The sequence below is a fragment of the Ascaphus truei genome, chromosome 2, assembly GCF_040206685.1.
Source record: "Ascaphus truei isolate aAscTru1 chromosome 2, aAscTru1.hap1, whole genome shotgun sequence".
NCBI lineage: Eukaryota > Metazoa > Chordata > Amphibia > Anura > Ascaphidae > Ascaphus > Ascaphus truei.
The window spans coordinates 85,670,491-85,692,335 of record NC_134484.1 but is presented as its reverse complement, the minus strand read 5'-3'; the positions used below and the strand labels follow the sequence as shown (position 1 = coordinate 85,692,335).

General features: G+C 44.4%; 1 protein-coding gene across 4 annotated transcripts in view; it reads right to left on the bottom strand.

The window, feature by feature from the left end:
* Positions 1-834: 834 nt before the first annotated feature.
* The window catches only part of TPD52 (tumor protein D52), an 86,934-nt gene continuing 65,923 nt past the window's right edge, over positions 835-21,845 (bottom strand). For 3 of the 4 annotated variants that reach the window (XM_075583054.1, XM_075583055.1, XM_075583051.1), the window contains exons 2-7: positions 18,196-18,302; positions 16,655-16,803; positions 12,756-12,857; positions 10,978-11,019; positions 4,011-4,059; positions 835-2,983 (exon numbers count right to left, since the gene is read on the bottom strand). In XM_075583054.1, coding sequence (XP_075439169.1) covers positions 2,870-2,983; positions 4,011-4,059; positions 10,978-11,019; positions 12,756-12,857; positions 16,655-16,803; positions 18,196-18,302 — 563 coding nt within the window. In that variant the 3' untranslated portion in view covers positions 835-2,869. The remainder of the gene's footprint in view (positions 2,984-4,010; positions 4,060-10,977; positions 11,020-12,755; positions 12,858-16,654; positions 16,804-18,195; positions 18,303-21,845) is intronic. The other variant, XM_075583053.1, reaches the window with a different exon arrangement.

The window sequence follows — 21,845 nt, the reverse complement described above, 5'->3', positions numbered from 1 at the left end:
TAGAAGATATGAAGGCTTAATCTCCAACATTATATTGACTTTAGCATTCTATATGCAATACAAATGTAACATTTGACACTTTATTTTCATGTCAGCTTGCTTCTATATATGAAATATTGAGAATGATCATTTTGTTTTGATTTATTTTGAGTAACAATCTTAAGAGTGAAACCGTAATTTAGTATTACAAAGCACTCATTTTAATTAAGCTAGGTGAACAGGTCTGCATTCTACTATATGCACAAAATTAAGTTTACACTGCAGTCACACAGCTGTTTGTGAAAACCAGTGTGAATACTAGGGGGGTACCGAGTACCCGGAATTACCCGGTACCCAGCAGCACATTTCCAGCTACCCGGACATTACCTGGTAATCTTATTACTTACCTTTCTGACGACATCTAGGAATAGCAGCAGCAGTCCTGTGGCGATGGCAGCACTGGTGGTGTCTTCACCGTGTGTCCAATAGGAACGCTCCGTCTCCTGCTCCGGTCACGTGGATCCCCGGCGGCTCACACACTGCTTACCTGCTCCGGTACTATGGAATGGATTCCTGCTGTCCCCCGCCGGCTGAAGACACCTCGGATGCTGCCACCGCCAGAGGACCGCTGCTGCTGTTCCTAGATGTTGCCGCAACCCTGCAGGTAAGTGCCAAACCGGGTAATCAGGTACCCGGCAGGGTAGAACCATTGATTTTGACCGGTACCCGTTTTTGTTTTTTTTTGTTTTCAACACTATCCAGTACAACACAAGTGAATACCATTAGAGAATTGTGCTCGATGCAGGACAAATATTTAGTTCCCTTCTGCATTCACTTATAGACAGACAGCATGTGGACAATGTACACGACTTTATTAAGCAGTTTACACATACAGTACTAAGAAAATCTGCGATACAAACTAGATTCTGGTAACGCCGCACAAACTTTTATTTTTTTTTTATTATTAACCAGCACATTAAACAAACAATATAATTTGGCTGAAATCACAAAAACATTCCTTGCATACTACCCTCCCCCCCTCCCTACCCTCCAATAAACAATTGTCCCACCACCAAAAATATCCTATTTGGTGACAATATATTTGGCATAACAATCAAACATCACTAGCACAACTGTAGATCAAATGACAAGAAAATAAACCTCTAACCATTTAGAAGCATAGCCCTTAAAAGGTTTTGCTGCTAGACTTGTGTGCAATGCATGGTGCAGTGCACTGGGGCTCCACTCCGGCAGCGTGGGGGTTAAATACAAGTGCACACTTATTCACTACAAAATCTTAGATTTGGGCTGTGTGAAGCAACTCACCATTATTTATTGGTACAGTAAATATATTTCACTAAAATCAGCAGGACACATTGTCTGTGGAAATACATTTATCCAGAAGGTTAAAATTGACGTTTCCCCCAGGCTAATGCAGTGATCTTGAACCCAATTCACACAGACCAGTTGACATCATGGTAGTTCAACCCATTCATAGATGACAATTTACAGTTTCCCAAAATAAAATAAAAACTCTTGGGCGTCCCAACTGATTCATACTCAGAGGGGGTAATTATATTCTGTCCGATGTGGCGGACCTGGCCCTTTTTCAACCGAAAACCCCAAAATCGACTTCAATGGGGATTTTTCGGCCATAAATAGACTATGATCCGCTTGGTGCAATGAGCCAATTTGCTTGCTTAACATAGGAAAGTTTCAAGTCTCACTTACCAGGTTACTGGCCAACTCCCGATTTTTAGCAGGAAAAGTAAATGATTTGTAGCTGAAAACGAACCAAGGCCTGTCCCCTTAGCGAGTGCTTGATCTACATATCCCACCTTGTACCATGCAAATTACACACAAGTTACAGGGAGGCAAGGTCTGCTAGCCCTCTGACAATCATTAGTAAACCAAAGTGAAAGCTTGTTGCTATAAAACAATACAGGGCGTTGTACAAAATGATCACAGGTCATAAAAACTGGCAACAAAAAGCAAAATAAAGAACTTTGCTGTTAAAGATGCATTCACTCTTTCAAACAGGTTTCCATTCTAATTAACCCCATCACTGCCAGAGCGACCGGCAACAAACAGATTCATTTTTTTTATATTGAAATATGTTTAATACAGGCAGTCCATATGTGAAACTTTACATTTCTATATGCTTTATTTAAGGTCTCTTGTGCTTGTAGACCATTCACCAACACAACCATGTAGCAATACATCCATTACCACTGAAAAGTTGTTCTTTATGCAGTTGAAAAACATCATGCAAACGGAAAACTTACATTTAGCCCACTGAAAATGCTGACTGTGTAGGGCTTTTTATCCTTGTAGCAACTTCAGAACCGTATGCTGAAATTCAGCAATTAATTGGGACAGACTTGTTATAATTATTTGCTAGTTTCTGACCATGAATAAGAGAAAATGCATCTTTAAACTCTAGTAAGAAACATGGCACCGCTCAGTTGGAAGCAATACAGATCAAGTTTACTGTACAAATTATTTTTTCTCTTCATTAGTGTAAAAATAGTGAAGGAAGTTTCCAGTGTAAAACTATTGGCAGTAATAAGGGATAACGTATTGAAAGTTATGCATAAAAAGGCCCTTTCCTGATAAAAAAAAATAATAATAAATTTGACAAATGTGTTTACAGCTTCTTCCCCAGCAACAAAACATAGTGCTTCATTTGAACTCCTCCAGCCCTGGGCGGCACTGCAATGCATTGTGGTCCGCTCCAATGCAGAAGGAGTGATATCTAAAAGTGGAAGATACAAAGGCAGAGTGATGGAGAGACACGGGGCGGGCCTTGTGGAAACAGAAGAGGATGTTACGGGTGTGCTTAAGTTTTGCTTGCAGCATCTTGCAGTGGTCGGCTGGAGAGAGTTGGGACTCACTGGGTCTCCAGCTCCTTTTCTGTCAGGGGCTCCGTGGCACTGGCATTGGCGGTGGAGTTTAAAACCTCTCCAAAATCTCCTGTGGCTGGTTTGCCGCCACCGACTTTCGTCTAAAACAGAGCGCATTGGTGATATGTTAGAATAAAAGAGCACTGTGAGGTCCGAGAGCTGGTACACTGCAAATTACATGTTGGTGAAATAAAAGGGGTCATCAAAATACCCAGATTTAGTTAGTTCTATTTGAAGTAAGGGACCAATAGTGCTAATAATCTCTTTTGTTATTTAATCTAATTATTACTTTATATTCTATTTTTGTTCTTAAGTCTTCAGCTCCTTCCTGTTTTTTAGTTTTTTAATGAGTTTAATAAAAGATGAGCGGATATTACCCCCTTACCGCGGAACACAAAAAATAACGTGGTCAATATAGTGCGCATTAAGAGAGGGAACACATTACTATGGTTTTCAATGGCGTTTACAGTAATAAAGCGGTAGAGTTCATGCATCGCTTTAGCCGGAGTAATACCATCATCTACAGCTGCATATTAAGCTTGTGTGTTACTCTGGGAATCTGTGTTGCTACCAGTATTCAGCATGAATGATCGTATTGTAAATGCCTGTATGCCCTGGCTGCCTTCCCTCTCGCCTTCCTCGTTTCACCAGCGGTCAGACAATTAACAAAACTGGGGGACAATTTTTAAGCAAGGAATGTTCAGTGTTGCATTCCTTGTTTAGTTCTTAACCTGAATTGGGGGGGGGGGATCCTGCTGATCTATGGTCCCCCCCACGCCTGGGGTCCCCGTTTCACAAGCGGCAAGTTGCAGGGTCAGTTTGCTCCAGCAGTCAATAGAAAGTCATGATTATCAAAAAATGATATGACAGCTTTCTATTGGTGACCCCAGAAGCCATATTTGTCGTTTTCTCAAACTACAAAAATAAATATATACCGTATATAATTTTTATTTTTAAATGTGCCGTTTGAAAACAGGGAGTTCCCAGGGGTCTTAGAGGTGAGCTCGAAAGAAAGCCCAGGGTTCAAGTAAGCTAGGTTTAAAAAAATAAATAAAATGTTTTCAGGGCATTGCCGCTTTAACAATCAGCACTGACACAAGATATCCTAAAACTATTTTCAGAACATACCTTTAAAGTTTCCACCCTTTCTTCAAAAGACTTGAAAGTGGGAGAATTCCTACAAAAGATATAAAAAAAATAAAATAAGTATTAAAATTAGAACATGTCATGCACACTACAGTCCCTGAAAAAAGAGATAGTACGGTATTATATTAAAACGCCGTTATATTTTTTGTGCGACATCTCCCCATGTACAATATCATTTCTTCCTTTTTTTAATGCATGAAAAAAATAACAAATGTTCATAAAATGCTTTTACACTGGTCTCCCAACCTTTAAAGGACTCAATACTTCTGAGAAGAGAATTCATTTTGTTGGTTTCCGGGCTGAGACACTAAATATATTGCCACGGGGCCCAACAGAGTGGCCTGCTGGGGGCAGGATGACACAGGTCCCCTGTTGCTGTGCAGATACTTTGCCTTTTGGAGGAGATAGCAATAGCAACTCTTAGGCTGCGTCCATACAGGGGCAGACTAAAGGCAGTGATCGCGTCTATACAGCGTGCGGGCGCGCGGGAGGGGGTGTGCGATGTGCGTGAAATCAGTCAAAACTGATTTCTCGTGCGATAGGGTGGTCACGTGAGCGGCTCGCCCAATGAGGGCGAACCAGCTCCGTGACGTTACTGGCCCGCCCATAGACATGCCCCCGGACCCGCTTTCCATCAGCCTCCGCACGGCTGTACCCTCTATGGATGCAGCCTTAGGCTGCGCTTATTGTGCCGGCGACGCCCGAAAACAAATGCATTGTCGCCACCACGTGCGCTTATAGTAAGCGCGACAGCGACAAAGCGACGCGATTTTTGGAAGCCGGGAATATTTGACTTTTCAGGGGCTGTCGCCTCATGTGACAGCCTCTGAACCAATCAATGCTTGTGCAAGGCGTTACTGGCCACACTAACACTGAGGCTTAATGCAGACGACATGGGCAGCACTGTATTAATGGCAATGTAAAAAATATTATTGGGATCTCTCCAAAAATTGACTAAAGGTAACCCTGAGTGCAAATACCCTCTTGGAACCCCAATAATAACACTAGCGACACTGTGGTTGGGCAATCCAGAAGGGTATTACTGGACCATAGTTATAGAGGCCAATGGGAACACATTGCTTTATGCCACAAGCCACCGCCCGGCCCCGTTAAAAAAGGGGCTTCCGTATTCACAACTATTACGGGTGAAGCGAATCACCAGTGATCACAATGAGTTGGAACCTGCGCTTATCAACATGGCTAACAGGTTCTTAGAGCGAGGTTATAGTCCGGTCGACGTTAAAGATGCACTGGATCGTGTGATCAGATGGGAGAATTCAGATCGTACCAACACCGAACTGGGCGAGCAATCAAACAGCTCAAGATTTAATGTTATAAGCACATTTAGCACTGCGTCCCCATGCATACAACGTGGCATTAGAGACAATTGGCATGTCTTAGCCAATGATGATAAAATAGGAAAATTCTTCCGTGAACCCCCCTTGTTTTGTTTTCGCCGTGGTCCGTCAATTGGGGACATGATCACGCAAGCAGATCCAGCTGACAAATATAGCAAGGACAAAACTTGGTTAACCCAAAAACCTGGGGCCTACAGGTGTAAGGGTTGCACAAATTGCCAATATATGCAGGTGGGGTCTTTCTATTGCCATCCACATAATGGGACCAAAATCAAAATTCACCAACATCTGAATTGTGAATCAAAATTTGTTATATATTTGATTAAATGTCCATGCGGTTTACTCTATATTGGGAAGACAGTGCGAATGCTTAAAGAACGCATAGCCATCCATCGTTCAACAATTCGTAAAGCATTATCTACAGACGCCAAGGATTTGGAGTTCAAATGTCTCCCTGTTGCCAAACATTTTAGGGACTTTAAACATTCACTGGCAACGTTTAGGTGCATGCCTATCTCACAGGTCAAAGTGCTCGCACGAGGGGGTGATAGAAACAGACTTTTATTGCAAAGCGAAGCGAGGCACATCTTTGAATTAAAAACTGTGGCCCCTTTTGGCCTAAACGAAGATTTTTCGTTGGGATGTTTCTTATGAATGATGTCAGGACTATGACACTTTGTGCTGATGAGCAATTGTTTATTGTTCTGTAATTATTTGTCTTTTCGTGTCAATGTTTATTTCGTGATATTTCTGCAGTACGTCTTCATGTGTTATTTCCATATGTGCCCTTGTATTGTCATTTTCACTTTTTCACCCTAGGGTGTTGGTGTGTGCATCAAGTTTGTTCTATGTCCCGCTTCGAGATCGTAGATACTACATGGTGTATATGAGACTTCTAAATATGTGACATGTCGTGTAAATATGTCCTGTCGGTTATAAGCTGGCTTTAGGACGGACTTTGCTTAAGGAGTACAGTATGAATGTGGGCTCCGGATAGACTTACTCTTGTTAATTACATGTTGTCTCATTGGGCAAATATACTAAAAGCCCATTGGTCACTCTATTTAGGAAGAGATGGGTGTGATCATACATGGTATCTGGTTTTCGATTTTAGACTATTTTAGTCATTGTAGTTATAGTATTTATTATAGTGGGACATTGATAACAATATATCTTACAGTGATGCACACATCATTTCACATGTTTGTTGTTTAATTTATTGGTTTTTGTAAGGTAGCTGTGTGTGCTATGCGTCCTCATGCTGGAACGGGTCCCTCTGTATATATGATCAAGCAAACAACCAAATACATTCAAATATGCTTTAATGTGACAACATATCATATCCCCCCCAATGGTCCCATCAGCCAGGTGCCTTGCTTTATGTAGTTTGGGCACTTGTAATCACAGATCCTCATACAGGTCCTTGAGGTCGTGTTCATATATGGGTGCCGTTATGCATATAGTGGGGTCAGCACTTGAGGAATAAAGAGCCTGCGCTATATTACATTATGCGCATTGAGTTGCCTGGGTATGTTCGCGCATGCGCGAACCGCCACTATATAGGCAATATGCACCATTCGGGACACCGTAGCTAGGTTAACTGTGTACTACGCTGGGAAGCAATATGGCGATGCGTTTCAGCAGCAAATTGCGTGTCACGACCCAGAGAGACAAGACGAGTCCGCGCATGCGCGATCGTGCCTATAGTCAGACCATTGAGGCCACCGTAGTTGAAAGGGAGGTTTTGGTAAATCCAAGATGGCGATGCGTTCCAGCAGATGCATGCGTGTCACAGCAGCGCGGTTTCGCGGGCAATGTTGCTCCTACACGGGTGAGTTTGATTTAATTTTGATTTGTTTGGGTATATAAGGTGGTGGATTAGCATTCACTTATTGCACGTCCCTGAGGAAGGTCACGTTGAGTGTACCGAAACGTTGGAGGTGGTGCCATGTTACTTTGATTACATCTGCATTGGAACTACTAAGACTGTGTGCTGTCTCGTTTTTTCCGGACTCCAATCTGGTAAATTCTACTTTTTACATGTGCATATGGGGCAAGCATCAGCATCTTACCTATGTTTACAGTGTGCCAACTGAGATGATTTTTTCTATATATATATATATATAGATATAGATATATATATATCTATATATATGTCATTCAAATAAATCCTTTGGCCAAAACATTTTAAGCCTGCGACCATGTCAAGATCGACCCTCTGAGCAGGTCCTACACTGCCAATTTTATACGGTGTCTTTTATTTTACAAATGTAGCATAGCCTCCGGCCACTACTACTGTTCTGCTAGGAACAGGCACTGGAAGGGTTAGATTATCTCATGAGGGCCTAGTGTGCTATTGCAGCCCGGGAAATAGTTACTGTATTCAGGGGCGGGCCAAGCAACAGCCCGAGTGTCAGCCTGGGGGAGGATACTGGTTGGGTCATATGTAAATGTATGATGCCTAGCAGTATCAGACCTGCCCTGTTATGGAGAAGGGTTACAAGCCCAACCCCAGAGTACATATACTGGCACTCTTCCAGAAATCAGGACGTCTCTTCCCTCCGCCTGTGGAGTGACAACAGCTACTCTGTATCCCATAAGGGGATACAGGAGGAGCACCAGAAGGAAACCTAGATGGGCCTCATGCCTTAAGGTAAACTTCCAGGGAATGTGGACTGCTGTACATTCTAGGATATGCAATAAACATCAATTGAACCATCCAAGGGTGTGATTCACTGCTTTGGGATAAGAGAAGTGTCAGCATGGACCATCCTGAAGACACACTGCTGCACCGCGATCTGGGGGAGAGAGGGAGCGTTTGCGACGGGAGGGGGCGTGGCGGTGGGTTTGCAGGGGTGTGGCCATGACCTCACGCGGCTGGTTCACCCTCATTGGCTGAACCGCCGGCGGGGGCGTGGCCACGCCTCCGTTGCAAACTAGGAGTTTAAATTTCCCAGCCTGTCTGAAAACCTGTCGCGCACCGCTGGGGAAAGGTGCGCGACAAGGTAGGAACTGGGACTGGACTGACTGGGGGGGCAGAGCTTGAACTGGGGCCGCCCCCTAAGTTGTGATCACGTTGCTGCAGTTATTCTGGCCAGTTACTGGGGCAGAGTATAGGCCACACCCTAGATAAATTGGGTGGGTCCACACCTTTATATCTCCAGACCTCTAGAGGATTCCTAAACCACGGGGGAAGACCTCCAGGGATCCTTTATATTTTCAAACCCCAACACTATCAGGGAGATCTCCGGGCTATGCTAGCCTTTGGGGTAGGTAAAGAAACAGAATCCCTTTGATTGTTTTCCCAGTCTAGGGCCAAGTTCCCAGTGTTAGGGGAGCCCTTATGAACCACGGAATCAGCAAGACTACACTACAGAAGAAGTGGTTCCCTATCTAGGTTACTAGAGGGGTCTAATTCAGGAGATTCAGGGTTAATTCCCGATTAGTCCTGGGTAGGCAAGAAGCTCTAAGGCTACGCTTATGGTGCCGGCGACGCGACGGCGGGTTACGGTCGCTCGAAAACTCAAATTGAGATGATTTCCAGCGATCGCGACCAAGCCGTCGCTCCGCCGCGTCGCGCTTACTATGGCGAGAGAAAACTGGAATCCAGAGTTGCAAGACTATGGAAAACCTGTTCTGTTTGACATGCCTATTTTTGTATTCTAATAAAGACAAGTTATAAAATTCCTGGCGCCCTCTGGTGTTCACCAAACTCCTTTACTACAAGCTGGCACTAAATCACCATCAAGCCCTGAGAAGTATAAGGCTGCGGCCCCCGTGCTGCTGACCGCGCTCATGCTTGAGAGCGGTGACGTCACCAGCTCTCCAAACATGAGCGCAGGGTGTCCGGCAACTTTCTGTGCGCGCGCACAGGGGGGGGGGGGTTCTGGGGAAGGGGGGGCATGGCCTAACAGTGACTGCCGCTGATTGACTGAGGTCATGTGACACTTCAGCGCACCTCAAACTCCATTTGTTCTGTCTCGGCAAGCGCCCACGAACATATGTGCACGCTCATGGCGTTTCAATTCATTGTGCCGACTGCACCAAGCGTGGTCAGCGGCAGCGTGGACGCAGCCCAAGGTAACCACTGAGCTAATATACCCCTTTGAACAGGTCTAAAACCTGTCAAAACCACAGAGACCATTGAAATCCTACATCTTTTTCATGTACAACCTATCCCTCATGTCTGGGGGGGAGGGCGGGGGATAGGGGTGTTACATAAACAATATAGTGGGTTTGGAGCTTGCCAAGACTATGTCTTCAAATACAAACCAACATTTTCAATCTAAATGTGGCTGCTTGCTTCTCTTAAATGAACACCTTTGTGGGGTTGCTTATGTATTCCTAAACCACTGGGGAAGACCTCCAGGGACCCCTAAACGCCAGGGATTCTTTATGTAGCTCTGATAGGTTTTGGGCTATTATTCAGTCCTCCTCCTGGCAGTAATGCCTAGTAAGGGTTGGTTTGCCAGGAGTAATCAAGGGTTTTCCCCACTCATTGCAGTGCAGTGAGTCAGAGAAGGTAGTGTCATCAGGCCCTGTGTCTAATTAGAGGCACAGGGGTGATGCTTACTGGATCTGTACTTACTGCATTGTACTTCCTGATTGAGCCAGTCTGCCTCTACCGTGAGAGGCAAGGTTTAACCAGCTAAGCTGTCAGGGCTCTGGCAGTTTTAGGCCCTCTCTTAGGGGAACGGTGGGAGACCAATACCTCTTATGCCACAAGGGGATAAAAGAAGTGCAAGGACCACTCTCGGTGCCCTTTGGCTGGGAGTGGATCCAGGGACATCCTTAGGGTGGATACCCTAACAACTGCTATCATCTGTGACTGCTGAATACAGAAAGACCAAAACGAATCCTGTGTTATTTTATACCTCCTGCCTGAGAGTGAAGTCAACTGTTACCAGCAGGTCTGCACCACAATATACCACGTAACCAGTGAAGTTTTCCCCGTGATAGACCCTATCTGCGATTGGGGGGAAACAGGGTTACATTTATATTTTCAAACCCCAAATTCCGACACTATCAGGGAGGTCTCCGGGCTCTCCGGGCTGTAATATCACACCCAGTGAGAATAGAATTATATCCGACAAGCAAATAATATATCTAGAATGCTTTATTTGCCTTCAAAACACAGCAATGAAATGATGCAGCCGCCTACGGCACCAAAATGAGTAAAATTACCTAGTAGATTTTAAATTCAGCGGTGTAGCCAACATTACAAATGTCTCCTTTCCAACAGTAAATATGGCCTTTTTTATGGAGTAACAATCCACAGTTCTGTTCTTGTCATTTTTTTTATTGCGGACGTTGCTCATAGGAAAATGGTTTTTACGGTCCAATGATTCTAAGCCCCCAATATGAATCTCAAACAAAAATGCTAAACAACAAAGATTGTATGTTAAATCGTCTGCTTTCCTGTTCCATCCTCCTCCTTTTTTTTTGTTTTTTAAAGTGTTACACCTTTAAGCATAGAAATTATTTATGTATATTAACAAAAACATGACATGCATTGGGTACTGGGTAAAAGCAAACTGTATTTTAAAAAAAAGGGCAGTGCATGTACCTATTCTCACAGAAGTATACATTACCTCATAGCAGGCATACTAATTGAGTGCTGTATAGAGCGTATACTATAGGGCAGCATTGGAAAAAAGAGATAGTGAGAGTTAGTAAAGGAAAATACCGTTAAATGCATTGCAGCTGGAATAAGCTTTATGGCAATAAGATTTTAGCACCAGAGGGACACTGAAAGAGGTATAACATAGCAAGTGTGGCAGTGTTACGTACAAACTACAAGCATAAGCAACCAATCGGCAGCATATGGACCTTATGAGGCCTCAACAGAACTCTCCTGATGCTGCTGTGGAGTGCTTCAAAATGACCCTTGTTATCTATCACTCCCCAAGTGAAGTTAATTGTAAAACTGTTCCATTTCTTTCACTGCTTTGGGGTGGGACAGCTGTTCTATATCTCTGGACATCAACACGATACAATTTGTTTAAAGATTGTAAGTCTCTGTCCAAGAATAGCCTAAAGAAGCCGTTCAAGAGGACAAACTATTTTTAAGGAGACATTGACTTTACGGCCCGCTATATATGGTGAGAACCCGCCAGTAACACTCTGTTTTCGAAAGATGGCAAAGTAAAAATAATTCCCCACCATTGGATTTGATAACTGCTTCAACAATACAAATTTGGTATGTACTGCAAGTCTGAGCCTCTAACCAGCCACGGCACAAAGCAGCAAGTATTTTATTTATCCTGTGATATTCGTCTTGTTTCCTAGCTGTCATTTGTAAATTAAATATATATATTTAAATGATGAAATGTAAGATTTTGCAGATGGTTTCATATCATATGTCTCAGTGCTTTCACATCATTGCAACGTGAATTAATGGTAAAGGCAGCAGTGCCGTCAAAACAAATGCTTTATTCCCACTGAAAAGTCTTTCTATAGGCTTAAAAGGGTAAAAAGTGATGTCTAAGATCTCAGTGTTCGGGAACGTTTGAGCTCCATTCCAATGAATGAATGGAGCACAAAGCTTCCCTGATAAGAGAAGCATCTTGATTAGGGGGTAGAGAGAGTAAACCTTGTCAAGAGTGGGTGACGATACAAACATAGGCCCAGATTTAGTGAACTGGCCTAAGCCATAAACGCACCTTACAGCACATTCACATGGATAATTTCTGAGCAGCGTTAAGCTATAAAGGCACGATAAGTTTTAGGAAGTGAAGTCCAACACATTTACACCGTGCTATTAACTAGGACGTGTTTTACTTTGAAGCATGGGCCTAAATCACATGCCGTGCTTTGAAAAGATTACACATAGGAGGACTGCTTGGAACATGCAGAGCCAAATAAAAATGATGCATCAGGTTGTCTTAGCAAGTGGAATCTTGGCTGTGTGTGTCCAAACATCAGCCACATCTGTTCAGTGTAATAAGTCAGGCGTGGAGCAAAAACAAAAACAAACCCTGGCAATGAAAAGGACAACTTACAGAATACATGGATGCACCAGTTCATAATAATGTATTGTATTCTAGGAATTCAATGTTTTAGATTGAGAAACAGAACATTTGTAAGTGCCATTTTTGGATCCTCCTTCTTAGCCATAAAGTTGAAGCGCTTGCATCAATGTATTTTGACCTATTTTGCCCCATGTGAGTCACTTTGCAATTTGGGGAATGGTTACAAGAAGTTTTAGGGATAAGTTACCAAACACCCATTATATAATAGGATGTGTCAAATCGTACATCGCTGGCCAGCCTCATTTCCCCTCAAAAACATTACCAAATCAGGCACAGCATAAACCGTTCTATCAAACTGCGTTAAATGTAAGACTTTCACTCGGTAATGTGATACTTACTTTACATCCTCCAGCTTTTTTGTAATGACAGAGCCAACAGATGAAAAGGCAGCAGAGGCCTTCTGTCCAGCCTGAGACAGAGTTTCTGATGTCTTCCTGTATCTATAAATGAACATATTTCAAGTGAAAATAGAGCACAGAAAGGAAACACCTGTGTATGAAAGGGAACTGAAATGAGGAGATGGGCTTTTTTTGAAGTGAAACTTCCTTAGTGGCACCTCATTCGTGATGGGGCAAAAAAGAATTGTGGAGACAGAGATGAAACGGATGTGACGTCAGTGCTGGCAGTTGAGGCCGGGCTGTGCTCTGGCTCAGCCCGACCCCAACACTGACATCACACCCGCTCCACAAATCAGATGCGGCGGCGGCGGCGATAGCCGCCGGCGCCGCTCCCAATCCCAATCACCCCGCACCCCCCCCCGAGCCCCACACCCCCCACACACCGTGACATATGCGGCGACGATAGCCGCCGCTCCTAACGGCCGCTGCCATGCCGCGCAGCCTCTCTCCTCCCTACCTCCGCTTTCCTGCGTCCCGCTGACTGAGCGCCACCGGGGTCGAGGAGAGGAGCCCAGGGATCATGGAGGGTAACCGCCGCCGCAGCTCCTAACGAGCTCTGCTCCCCCCACCTGCTGACATGCGGCGGCAGCCCTCAAAATTTAATTGCCGCCACTCCTGCTGACCTCCCCCGGCCGAGGCATGGAACGGGGGGGGGGGGGGGGGGGGTAGAGTGAGCTGCGTTCCCCACAGCACCATCAGAAGGGGATCGCTGCAGCGTTCCCCTCAAAGCCAGCTCCCGCTGACGATGACGCGCTGCCCCCCTTCCCCGCCGACACTGCCTCTGCCCTCTGCCCACGCAGCACTTCCGGAGGGGGGGGGGTCCTTGATTAAGGTATCTGCCCAGTGCGGCCGCGTCTCGCCGGGGGGTGGGGGGGGGAGGAGAGACTCAGGCAGAGCCGCCGCGGGTCCGCAGCTCTGCCTGCCTGTGAGGGGAGTAGGCGTCTCAGGCAGAGCCGCCGCGGGTCCGCAGCTCTGCCTGTCTGTGAGGGGGGAGGGGGGGAGGAGAGTCTCAGGCAGAGCCGCCGCGGGTCCGCAGCTCTGCCTGTCTGTGAGAGGGGGGGGGGGGGAGGAGAGACTCAGGCAGAGCCGCCGCGGGTCCGCAGCTCTGCCTGTCTGTGAGAGGGGGGGGGGGGAGGAGAGACTCAGGCAGAGCCGCCGCGGGTCCGCAGCTCTGCCTGTCTGTGAGGGGGGGGGGGGAGGAGAGTCTCAGGCAGAGCCGCCGCGGGTCCGCAGCTCTGCCTGTCTGTGAGGGGGTGTGAGGGGAGGAGGAGAGACTCAGGCAGAGCCGCCGCGGGTCCGCAGCTCTGCCTGTCTGTGAGAGGGGGGGGGGGGGAGGAGAGACTCAGGCAGAGCCGCCGCGGGTCCGCAGCTCTGCCTGTCTGTGAGGGGGGGGGGGAGGAGAGTCTCAGGCAGAGCCGCCGCGGGTCCGCAGCTCTGCCTGTCTGTGAGGGAGGGGGGGAGGAGAGTCTCAGACAGAGCCGCCGCGGGTCCGCAGCTCTGCCTGCCTTTGAGGGGGGGGGGGGGGGAGTCAGGAGAGAGGGGGCAGGACACAGAAAGAGAGACACACATACAGTGACAGACACACACACATACATATATATACACACACACACACACACACACACACACACACACACAAACTGACTGACACACATACACACACACTGACTGACACACATGCACACACACACTGACTGACACATGCACACACTGACACATACACACACACTGACTGACACACACACACACACACACACACACACACACACACACACACACACACACACACTGACTGACACATACACACACACACTGACTGTGAATAGGTTAGGGGGATGTGTGAGGTGCAGGGGGGCTGCGCATACGTCACACGGTCACACGCACGCACACGGTCACACACACACACACACACGGTCACGCACACACGCACAGACACACGCACACAGTCAGTCGCGCACACAGTCAGTCGCGCGCACACGCACTGTCACGTGCACCGTGCACTGTCACGCGCACAGTCACACACAGTCACACAGTAACACGCACAGTCACACGCACACACACAGTCACACGCACACACACACAGTCACGCGCACACACACACAGTCACGCGCACACACACACACACACACGAGGAATTCACGCTTAGTGCAAATACAAGGGATGTGTACGCATGTTCTAAGTCAAATTTATTTGCGTTTTGTCAATGAAATTGTATTTTGATTTTTAATTAAAACATCACCAATACAAATACAATTTCTGTGACAAAAGTCAAAGAAGTTTCACTTACTATGCGCGTGCACAGCACACACAGCTTTTTTCTTCAACATTATGCGAACGACATACTGTTCTTCAGATAACACCACACAGCTACCTAAATCTCAATTCAAATAAGGAATCACAGACTTCAAAGTAAGAAAATAACCAACTACGGGTTTGAGTTGCAGGTAGAAAGCTTACACGCTGCCTTGTTTCTCATCTGAAGAGAAGAGATTGTGTCATAAATAATGTTTCAATCACAAGAGTGGTTACGAGAAGCATAAATCTGTAACCGGCTGCTTTCCAACCACAATGGAGACCCAGAAAATGTTTTCTTTTCATTCTTCATCCCGATCGAATACTTCAATGCGAAACGCATCCTTGTTTAATTTGGGAAAGGATGTATGCGAAATATTTTTTTCCCCCTCGGAGTAAAGAAAAATGTCCGCCTTGCAACATGGTCTGCTTTCTGACTCATTGCTGCATCATTGGAATCACTTCACCAGCCATTCCTTGGGAATATACTGATGCCATAGAAATCAGCAGTGCTCCTGAATTGGTACTCTCCAAGGTGACTTTCGGAGCAGTGTTCAAGCTTCAATTTAATATACTAAATGAATCTGAAAATGGCATGAAAAAGAACCACCCAGAAGGTTGTATTAGCAGGTGTTTTCTTTTTATTATTATTATTACTTTTATGCATCTTCATAGTAATTATTGTGCTAATCTGCATGTCCAGCACTTTCTGGTGTTTGAGAGCATGTTCTTGAGTGACATGAATGCACTATTGAGTATTTTGTTTCTTCACATTACCTTGCTGTTTCGTTTCCAATGTTTTATTAAAGTAGTTCCCGGTTAATGAGGGCAAACCAGCTCTGTGACATCATCGGCCACGCCTCCGACACGCCTCCCTGACGCGAGGATCTGTAGTCCACAGATCGCTCGACTGACAGGCGAGCTCGCGGGGCCATGTGCTCCATTGCGCGCGCCTGCTCCTTGGACTCGGCCTTAGTAAATCAGCGGGACGCCCCGGTGAGAAAACATGGAGTATAAGGCGATTTGTAAAGATTTTGAATCGTCACTGCACCTTTTAGCAGGTTATCTTCTGATGGCTCAAAATATAGATTCTGTCGAATAAACAACTGACTGTTTATTTAACAATTGCAGGCAAAGAAGGGTGGGTGGCCGTGTTGGTCCTTTCCTCCATGTAAGAAGGGAGAGGGAGTAGGTGGTATGAACCCTTTTATTGGACCAACAAGTAGTTGATATGTTACAAGCACCCGAACCTCTCAGGATCTTCATTGGATAGGACTTCACCAATGAACGACCCAGAGAGGTTCGAAAGCTCGTAACATTTCAACTATTTGTTGCTCCAATAAAAATGATACCACCTACTCACTCTCCCTCCTTTGTTATTACATGAAAATTACATGTAGTTCCAGCTTTACTGCGATCATATGCGGTTTCAGAGATAATAACCATGAGACTGTGTACTCGCAGCACAGAAAGAAATTTCCCCACTGACTACTCTAAACCTGCCCATTCCTATGGTCTGAACATGGGGCATTGGGAGGGGAACGTACACAGTGGTGGAAGCGACATCCTGTAATCCTTTGGAAATGTTCTGCTTCAGCTCAGTCAGTGGAGTGACTCCCAGTTTCCTTTTGATTTCTGCTAGATGTCTCTCCTTTGCAGCCAATACTTGGCTAAGAGTTTGTATCTCCTCTTCTACCTAAAAGAAAGGAGAACCCTGTTCAGTTGAATATAAGGCCAAGGCAGCACACACGGCTTGGTGTATGATTTTAACCCCTTCACTGCCAGTGAGGCACTACAGGGAAGGGTTTATTAAAGCTGCAGTTCAAGCTGCCGTTTAAAAAAAAATATATATATATATATATATACAGTATATATAGGCGGGGAAAGGCGGGGTGCCTAAGACATGCAGATGAGCATACATATATATGCAAATACAACTGTATGCTCATCTGCATGTCTTAGGCAGCTCTGCAACCCCGCCTTTCCCCATTATCACCCAGCATACAGCACTTCCCCTGCAGCAAGGGATTCTGGGAAATGACATGCAAATGAGCACACAGTGTCACTTTTTGCCTCAAAAACCATTTTTAACATGGTTCCCTATAGGCTTAAGCTTGCTGCATGGTCACAGCTTTGAGCACAGCCAGGGTTAAGGTGCATACCCAGAAAACCACCCACAGACAGCTGTTTCGACCTTAATGGGTCTCATCAGTGTGGGGTTGATATATATATATATATATATATATTTCCCCCCCCCCCCCCCATTCAATATGCGCATCAATACAATCTGCACACTGACAAACGATTAAGTTGCAGATCTATCCGTTCTCCTGTAATCGATCGCTTGCTCGGGTTATTTAATTCAGTTCTTGCACAGCATTGTGGGCAATGTAGTCCAGCAATATTATGTGACAGGGCAGTTACTAGATACAATTGGTGCACTGCTAGAGAGAGGGCGGGGCCAGAGCCTATCAGAAGGGGAAGGGGCTGTCACTTTGGAAATGCTTCCTACATTAGAAACATTAAAAATGTCTTTAAAACATTTTTTTTTAAATGCTACAAGTATTTTCTCATAGTACAGAACTGATTTATTTAATTAAAAAAAAAAAAAAACCGCCTGAAGGCATCTAAAAGGAAACAGCAACGTAATCTATTGCGCCTTCCTGTTGGGCCGCGGTTTAGCAACCATTTTAATTCCATGAAATGGGAGAACAAAACTGGAAATCAAGTATGTCAAAAATTATTGTAAGCCGCACAACGTAGGATTACCATGACGAATTGCAGAGAGCAGGCATGCACAAACCTTTTAAGTTGTGCCCTCCTCCCCCCTGCTCTCTGGCATCTCCTCCTCCCCAACGTCCTCGTCATGTTGTCATGGCAACGTGTCGGCACTATCAGAAGGTGCAGGAGGGGCAGCCGGATAGGAGGTAAGAGGCAGTTACAGAGGCACCGCGTTCTCCCCTGGCTATCAGTTATAATGTTGTGGGAAAGAGCACGAGGTCTCTAAGCGCGGGGCTCGGTTCGGCGCCCCCATAGAAAATGTTGTTCCCCAGTTTGCACACCCCTGGTATAAAGCAATATTAAAGACCTTTTCAAGCTCTTCTCTTAGTTTCTCTTGCTCCTCCTCTGATAATACGTCTGTCACTGTTGCAGCTGCATCTCCTCCCTCTGGTATCGACTCCGGCTTCAGCAAATCTAATGGTGAGAAACATGTGCCCATCAACGAAACAAGCCTTTAATACTTGCCAACATGTTCTATGTGTAAAAGGTCTCTGCACTTTGAGACTTGATATTTAATAATAATAATAATAATAATAATACCAGTAATAATCTTTTGGGTGTGTGATACGTTAGAAGCTTCTTTCAAATCTAAGGCTGTCACACACTTTAATCTGGTCTGTAACTGTTTCATACGCCCATAATATATATTATCTTTAACTGTGCACGCAATGTCTCGTATATAATGTATACCCTGCTCATTTATGTAACTGTATTTGTAAACATGTATTTGTCATCATAACTATGTGCCCAGGACATACTTGAAAACGAGAGGTAACTCTCCATGTATTACTTCCTGGTAAAATATTTTGTAAATAAGTAAATAAATAAATTTGACTGGTAGCCAGTGAGGATTATGCCACGTTTTTTGTCCCAGTGAAAACTGTAAAAATGAAATACTCCATAAACTTACAGAATACGAAAGAAAAATATACACCTTGATACTTTCACACTCAAGGGACCTTTTCATTAAAAGTGTGAGCAAATAAATACTATATCGAAGGAAGGCACTAGCTATATAGGTGCACTGTGTTTAATAAGAATGGTCTATGCAAAAATATCACTAGTAAAAAAACAACTACGTAATTTGCATGGAGGTTTTGTAACAAAAGTGGTCTGTTTGAAGTGAATTTTTAAATTACTATTAGTATGGGCACTCACTGTCTCTCTCAGTTTATAACAACCATACTTTTTACGTTTAATGTAACCATGTATTAATATAACTGTGCCCAGGACATACTTTAAAACGATGGCGTTACCAATGTATTAATTCCTGGTAATACACTTGATAACCAATACTGGATAATCTATTCTACTTGCAGGACATATTTACACACATTCCCATACTTGAGTAACAGCCAGTAGAGTAGATGGAATACATTTGCTCCGTTTTTCCTGTCACGATTTCTCATACACTTTATTGAATACGATGCGAATAGCACATTTTACAAGATTTGATCACTTGCATATTGCACGGAATGTCAAAGACCAAACAAACCACCACAGCGCTGGAGGACACCATACAATCTATACAAGTCAATGGTATGGAAGGTGTCCTCCAGCACCAGAAAGTGTCCTATGGCACAACACTGCTTAATAACTATGGGCTTCAAATCATTCTTAATGTAATAGTTTCACTTATTTCTGTCTTATTAAAAATTAATAGGCTTTGCATTTCTCCAGCAACATATCTGCTGCTTATGTTTATCTGTTTGACTAATTGTTGCTTCATTAGGACTTTGTGAAAATATCATCTAATGGAGAAAAAAAAATTTCCTTCCCAAATCCAAATATTGGCAATCAGATTTCTCTGTGGATCAACATCCTTCCCATGTTTACTTATTTGGTATACAGGTAGTCCTCGCTATCCAACGTTTCCCTTTACAACAAATGGCATATCCAACGCTTTACAATGCAACCCTATGGGCCGTTTTTCGACGCCTCAATGCGTTATCCGACGCTCACCGCCACTGATTAACATGGGACTCACTTTACAACGTTTTCACTATCCAACGCTACTTCCAGAATGCATTCCGTTGGATAAGTGAGGGCTGCCTGTTTCCCTGTATACCATGCCTTTCTAAAATGTTGTCCAACTTTTTTTTTAAGATATTTATTGTATCTGCCATCACAGTCTCCATGGGTAATGAATTCCACATTTTAACTCCAATTGCTGTAAAGAACCCTTTCCTTTGTTGCTGGAAAAATCTTTCCTCCAACCTTAAGGGATGACCCCCGTGCTGTTTGTACTGTTCTTGGGATGAACAGTTCTTTTGAAAACTCCTTGTATTGACCCCGAATATATTTGTATATAGTTCTTATATCCCCTCTTAGATGCCACTCTTCTAATATAAACAAATCTAAATTTGCTGGCCTCTCATAAGTCAGATTTTCCATCCCCTTCATTAATTTGGTGGCTCTTCTCTGCACTTTTTCTAGTTCCATAATGTATTTTTTTATGGAGTGGTGCCCAAAACTGTACTCCATATTCATGGTGTGGTCTTACTAATGCTTTATAGAGGGGCATAATTATGTTTACTTCCCTTCCATCCCGTTTAATGCAAGATAAGATCTTATTTGCCTTTGCAGCTACTGCAGGACATTGGGCCCTATTGCTAAGCCTGCGTATACAAGCACTCCTAAATCCTTCTCCATCAAGGATTCATCTAATTTTCCCCCATTTAATTTGTAAGTCGCCTGTTTATTCTTGTTTCCCAAATGTACAACCTTACATTTATCTGTATTAAACCTCATCTGCCATTTACATGCCCAAGTTTCCAGTCTCTCCAAGTCCTTAGAGAGAAATTACATCCTGCTCTGATTCCACTACCTTATACAATTCAGGGTCACCAAGAAAGATAGAGACTTTACTCTTTATGCCAACCTCAAGGTAATTAATTAAAAAGCAAGGGTCCCAATATCGATCCTTGAGGTACTCCACTCACAACTTTGGCCCACTGGAAAAGGTTCCTTTTATGACATCGCTCTGTTTTCTATCCTTCAACCAAAAAAAAAAAACAGCAGCTTGGACTGCTGCTTTAAGAGTTGAATAATAATTTTGTAAAAAAATGTAGCAAGTATTATCCAATACTACAGAACTGATTTATTTGGGGGAAAAACAAAACATACATGTAGGATATTGTATGGCTTTCGCCTTTAAAATGCATGGAGTAACATTGTGCTGCAGCGGGAGCGGTGATTGGCAGCTCTTCTTTCAAAGTGGCTCTGGGAGAGCACCGTTTCCAGACCTGCACCCTCCCACAACAAAAGGGGAGCTGGCAATACAGATGTAGCCAGTATTATTGCACACACTCCCGCTAGCAAAATAGCAGGGTATCCACACCCCCTCGCGCACGCCTGACTCAAACCAATGCGGCTCCTCCTGCTGATGCATTGTGTATGTCCCGCTGCAGCACGCCAGCTGTTGCAATAATGTTGACTACATCTATAGCAATAATCAAAAATATGTTTACTCCGTAGAAAACAAATACTGACTGCTGGTGTATATTAACCAACTCTCTCCCCCTTAGATATGCCTTCTACCAGATTTAAACCAATGCCTTTGCTGCAATGTGCTGCTTTCCTCTCTGCCAGAGGGGAGGTAGTGGCCATGCGTCACAATACCTGCATGGTGTAAAGCATATAGCACATTACGGACTGCCAGCCATTCCAGGTTAACAAATACCACATGAACAATTGGCCACTAGACAAGGTCTACTTGTTTGTAGCTAGTTTGTAGCTTGTCAAAAAGGTCTACTTGTTTGTAGCTAGTCAAAAATGTACCTCTTCCCCTCACCCCCCACCCAGTTTTTAATTAATTGAAGTTTTGTAATAATCTCCACGGCACAAAGTGCGTGCAATCCAGAAGCAGAAAATAGACATTAATCTCATGGACACTCCAGCAGAAAAGGGGTTAACAAAAATAGACTAAAACAAACATAAATAACGTTGCTTTTTATA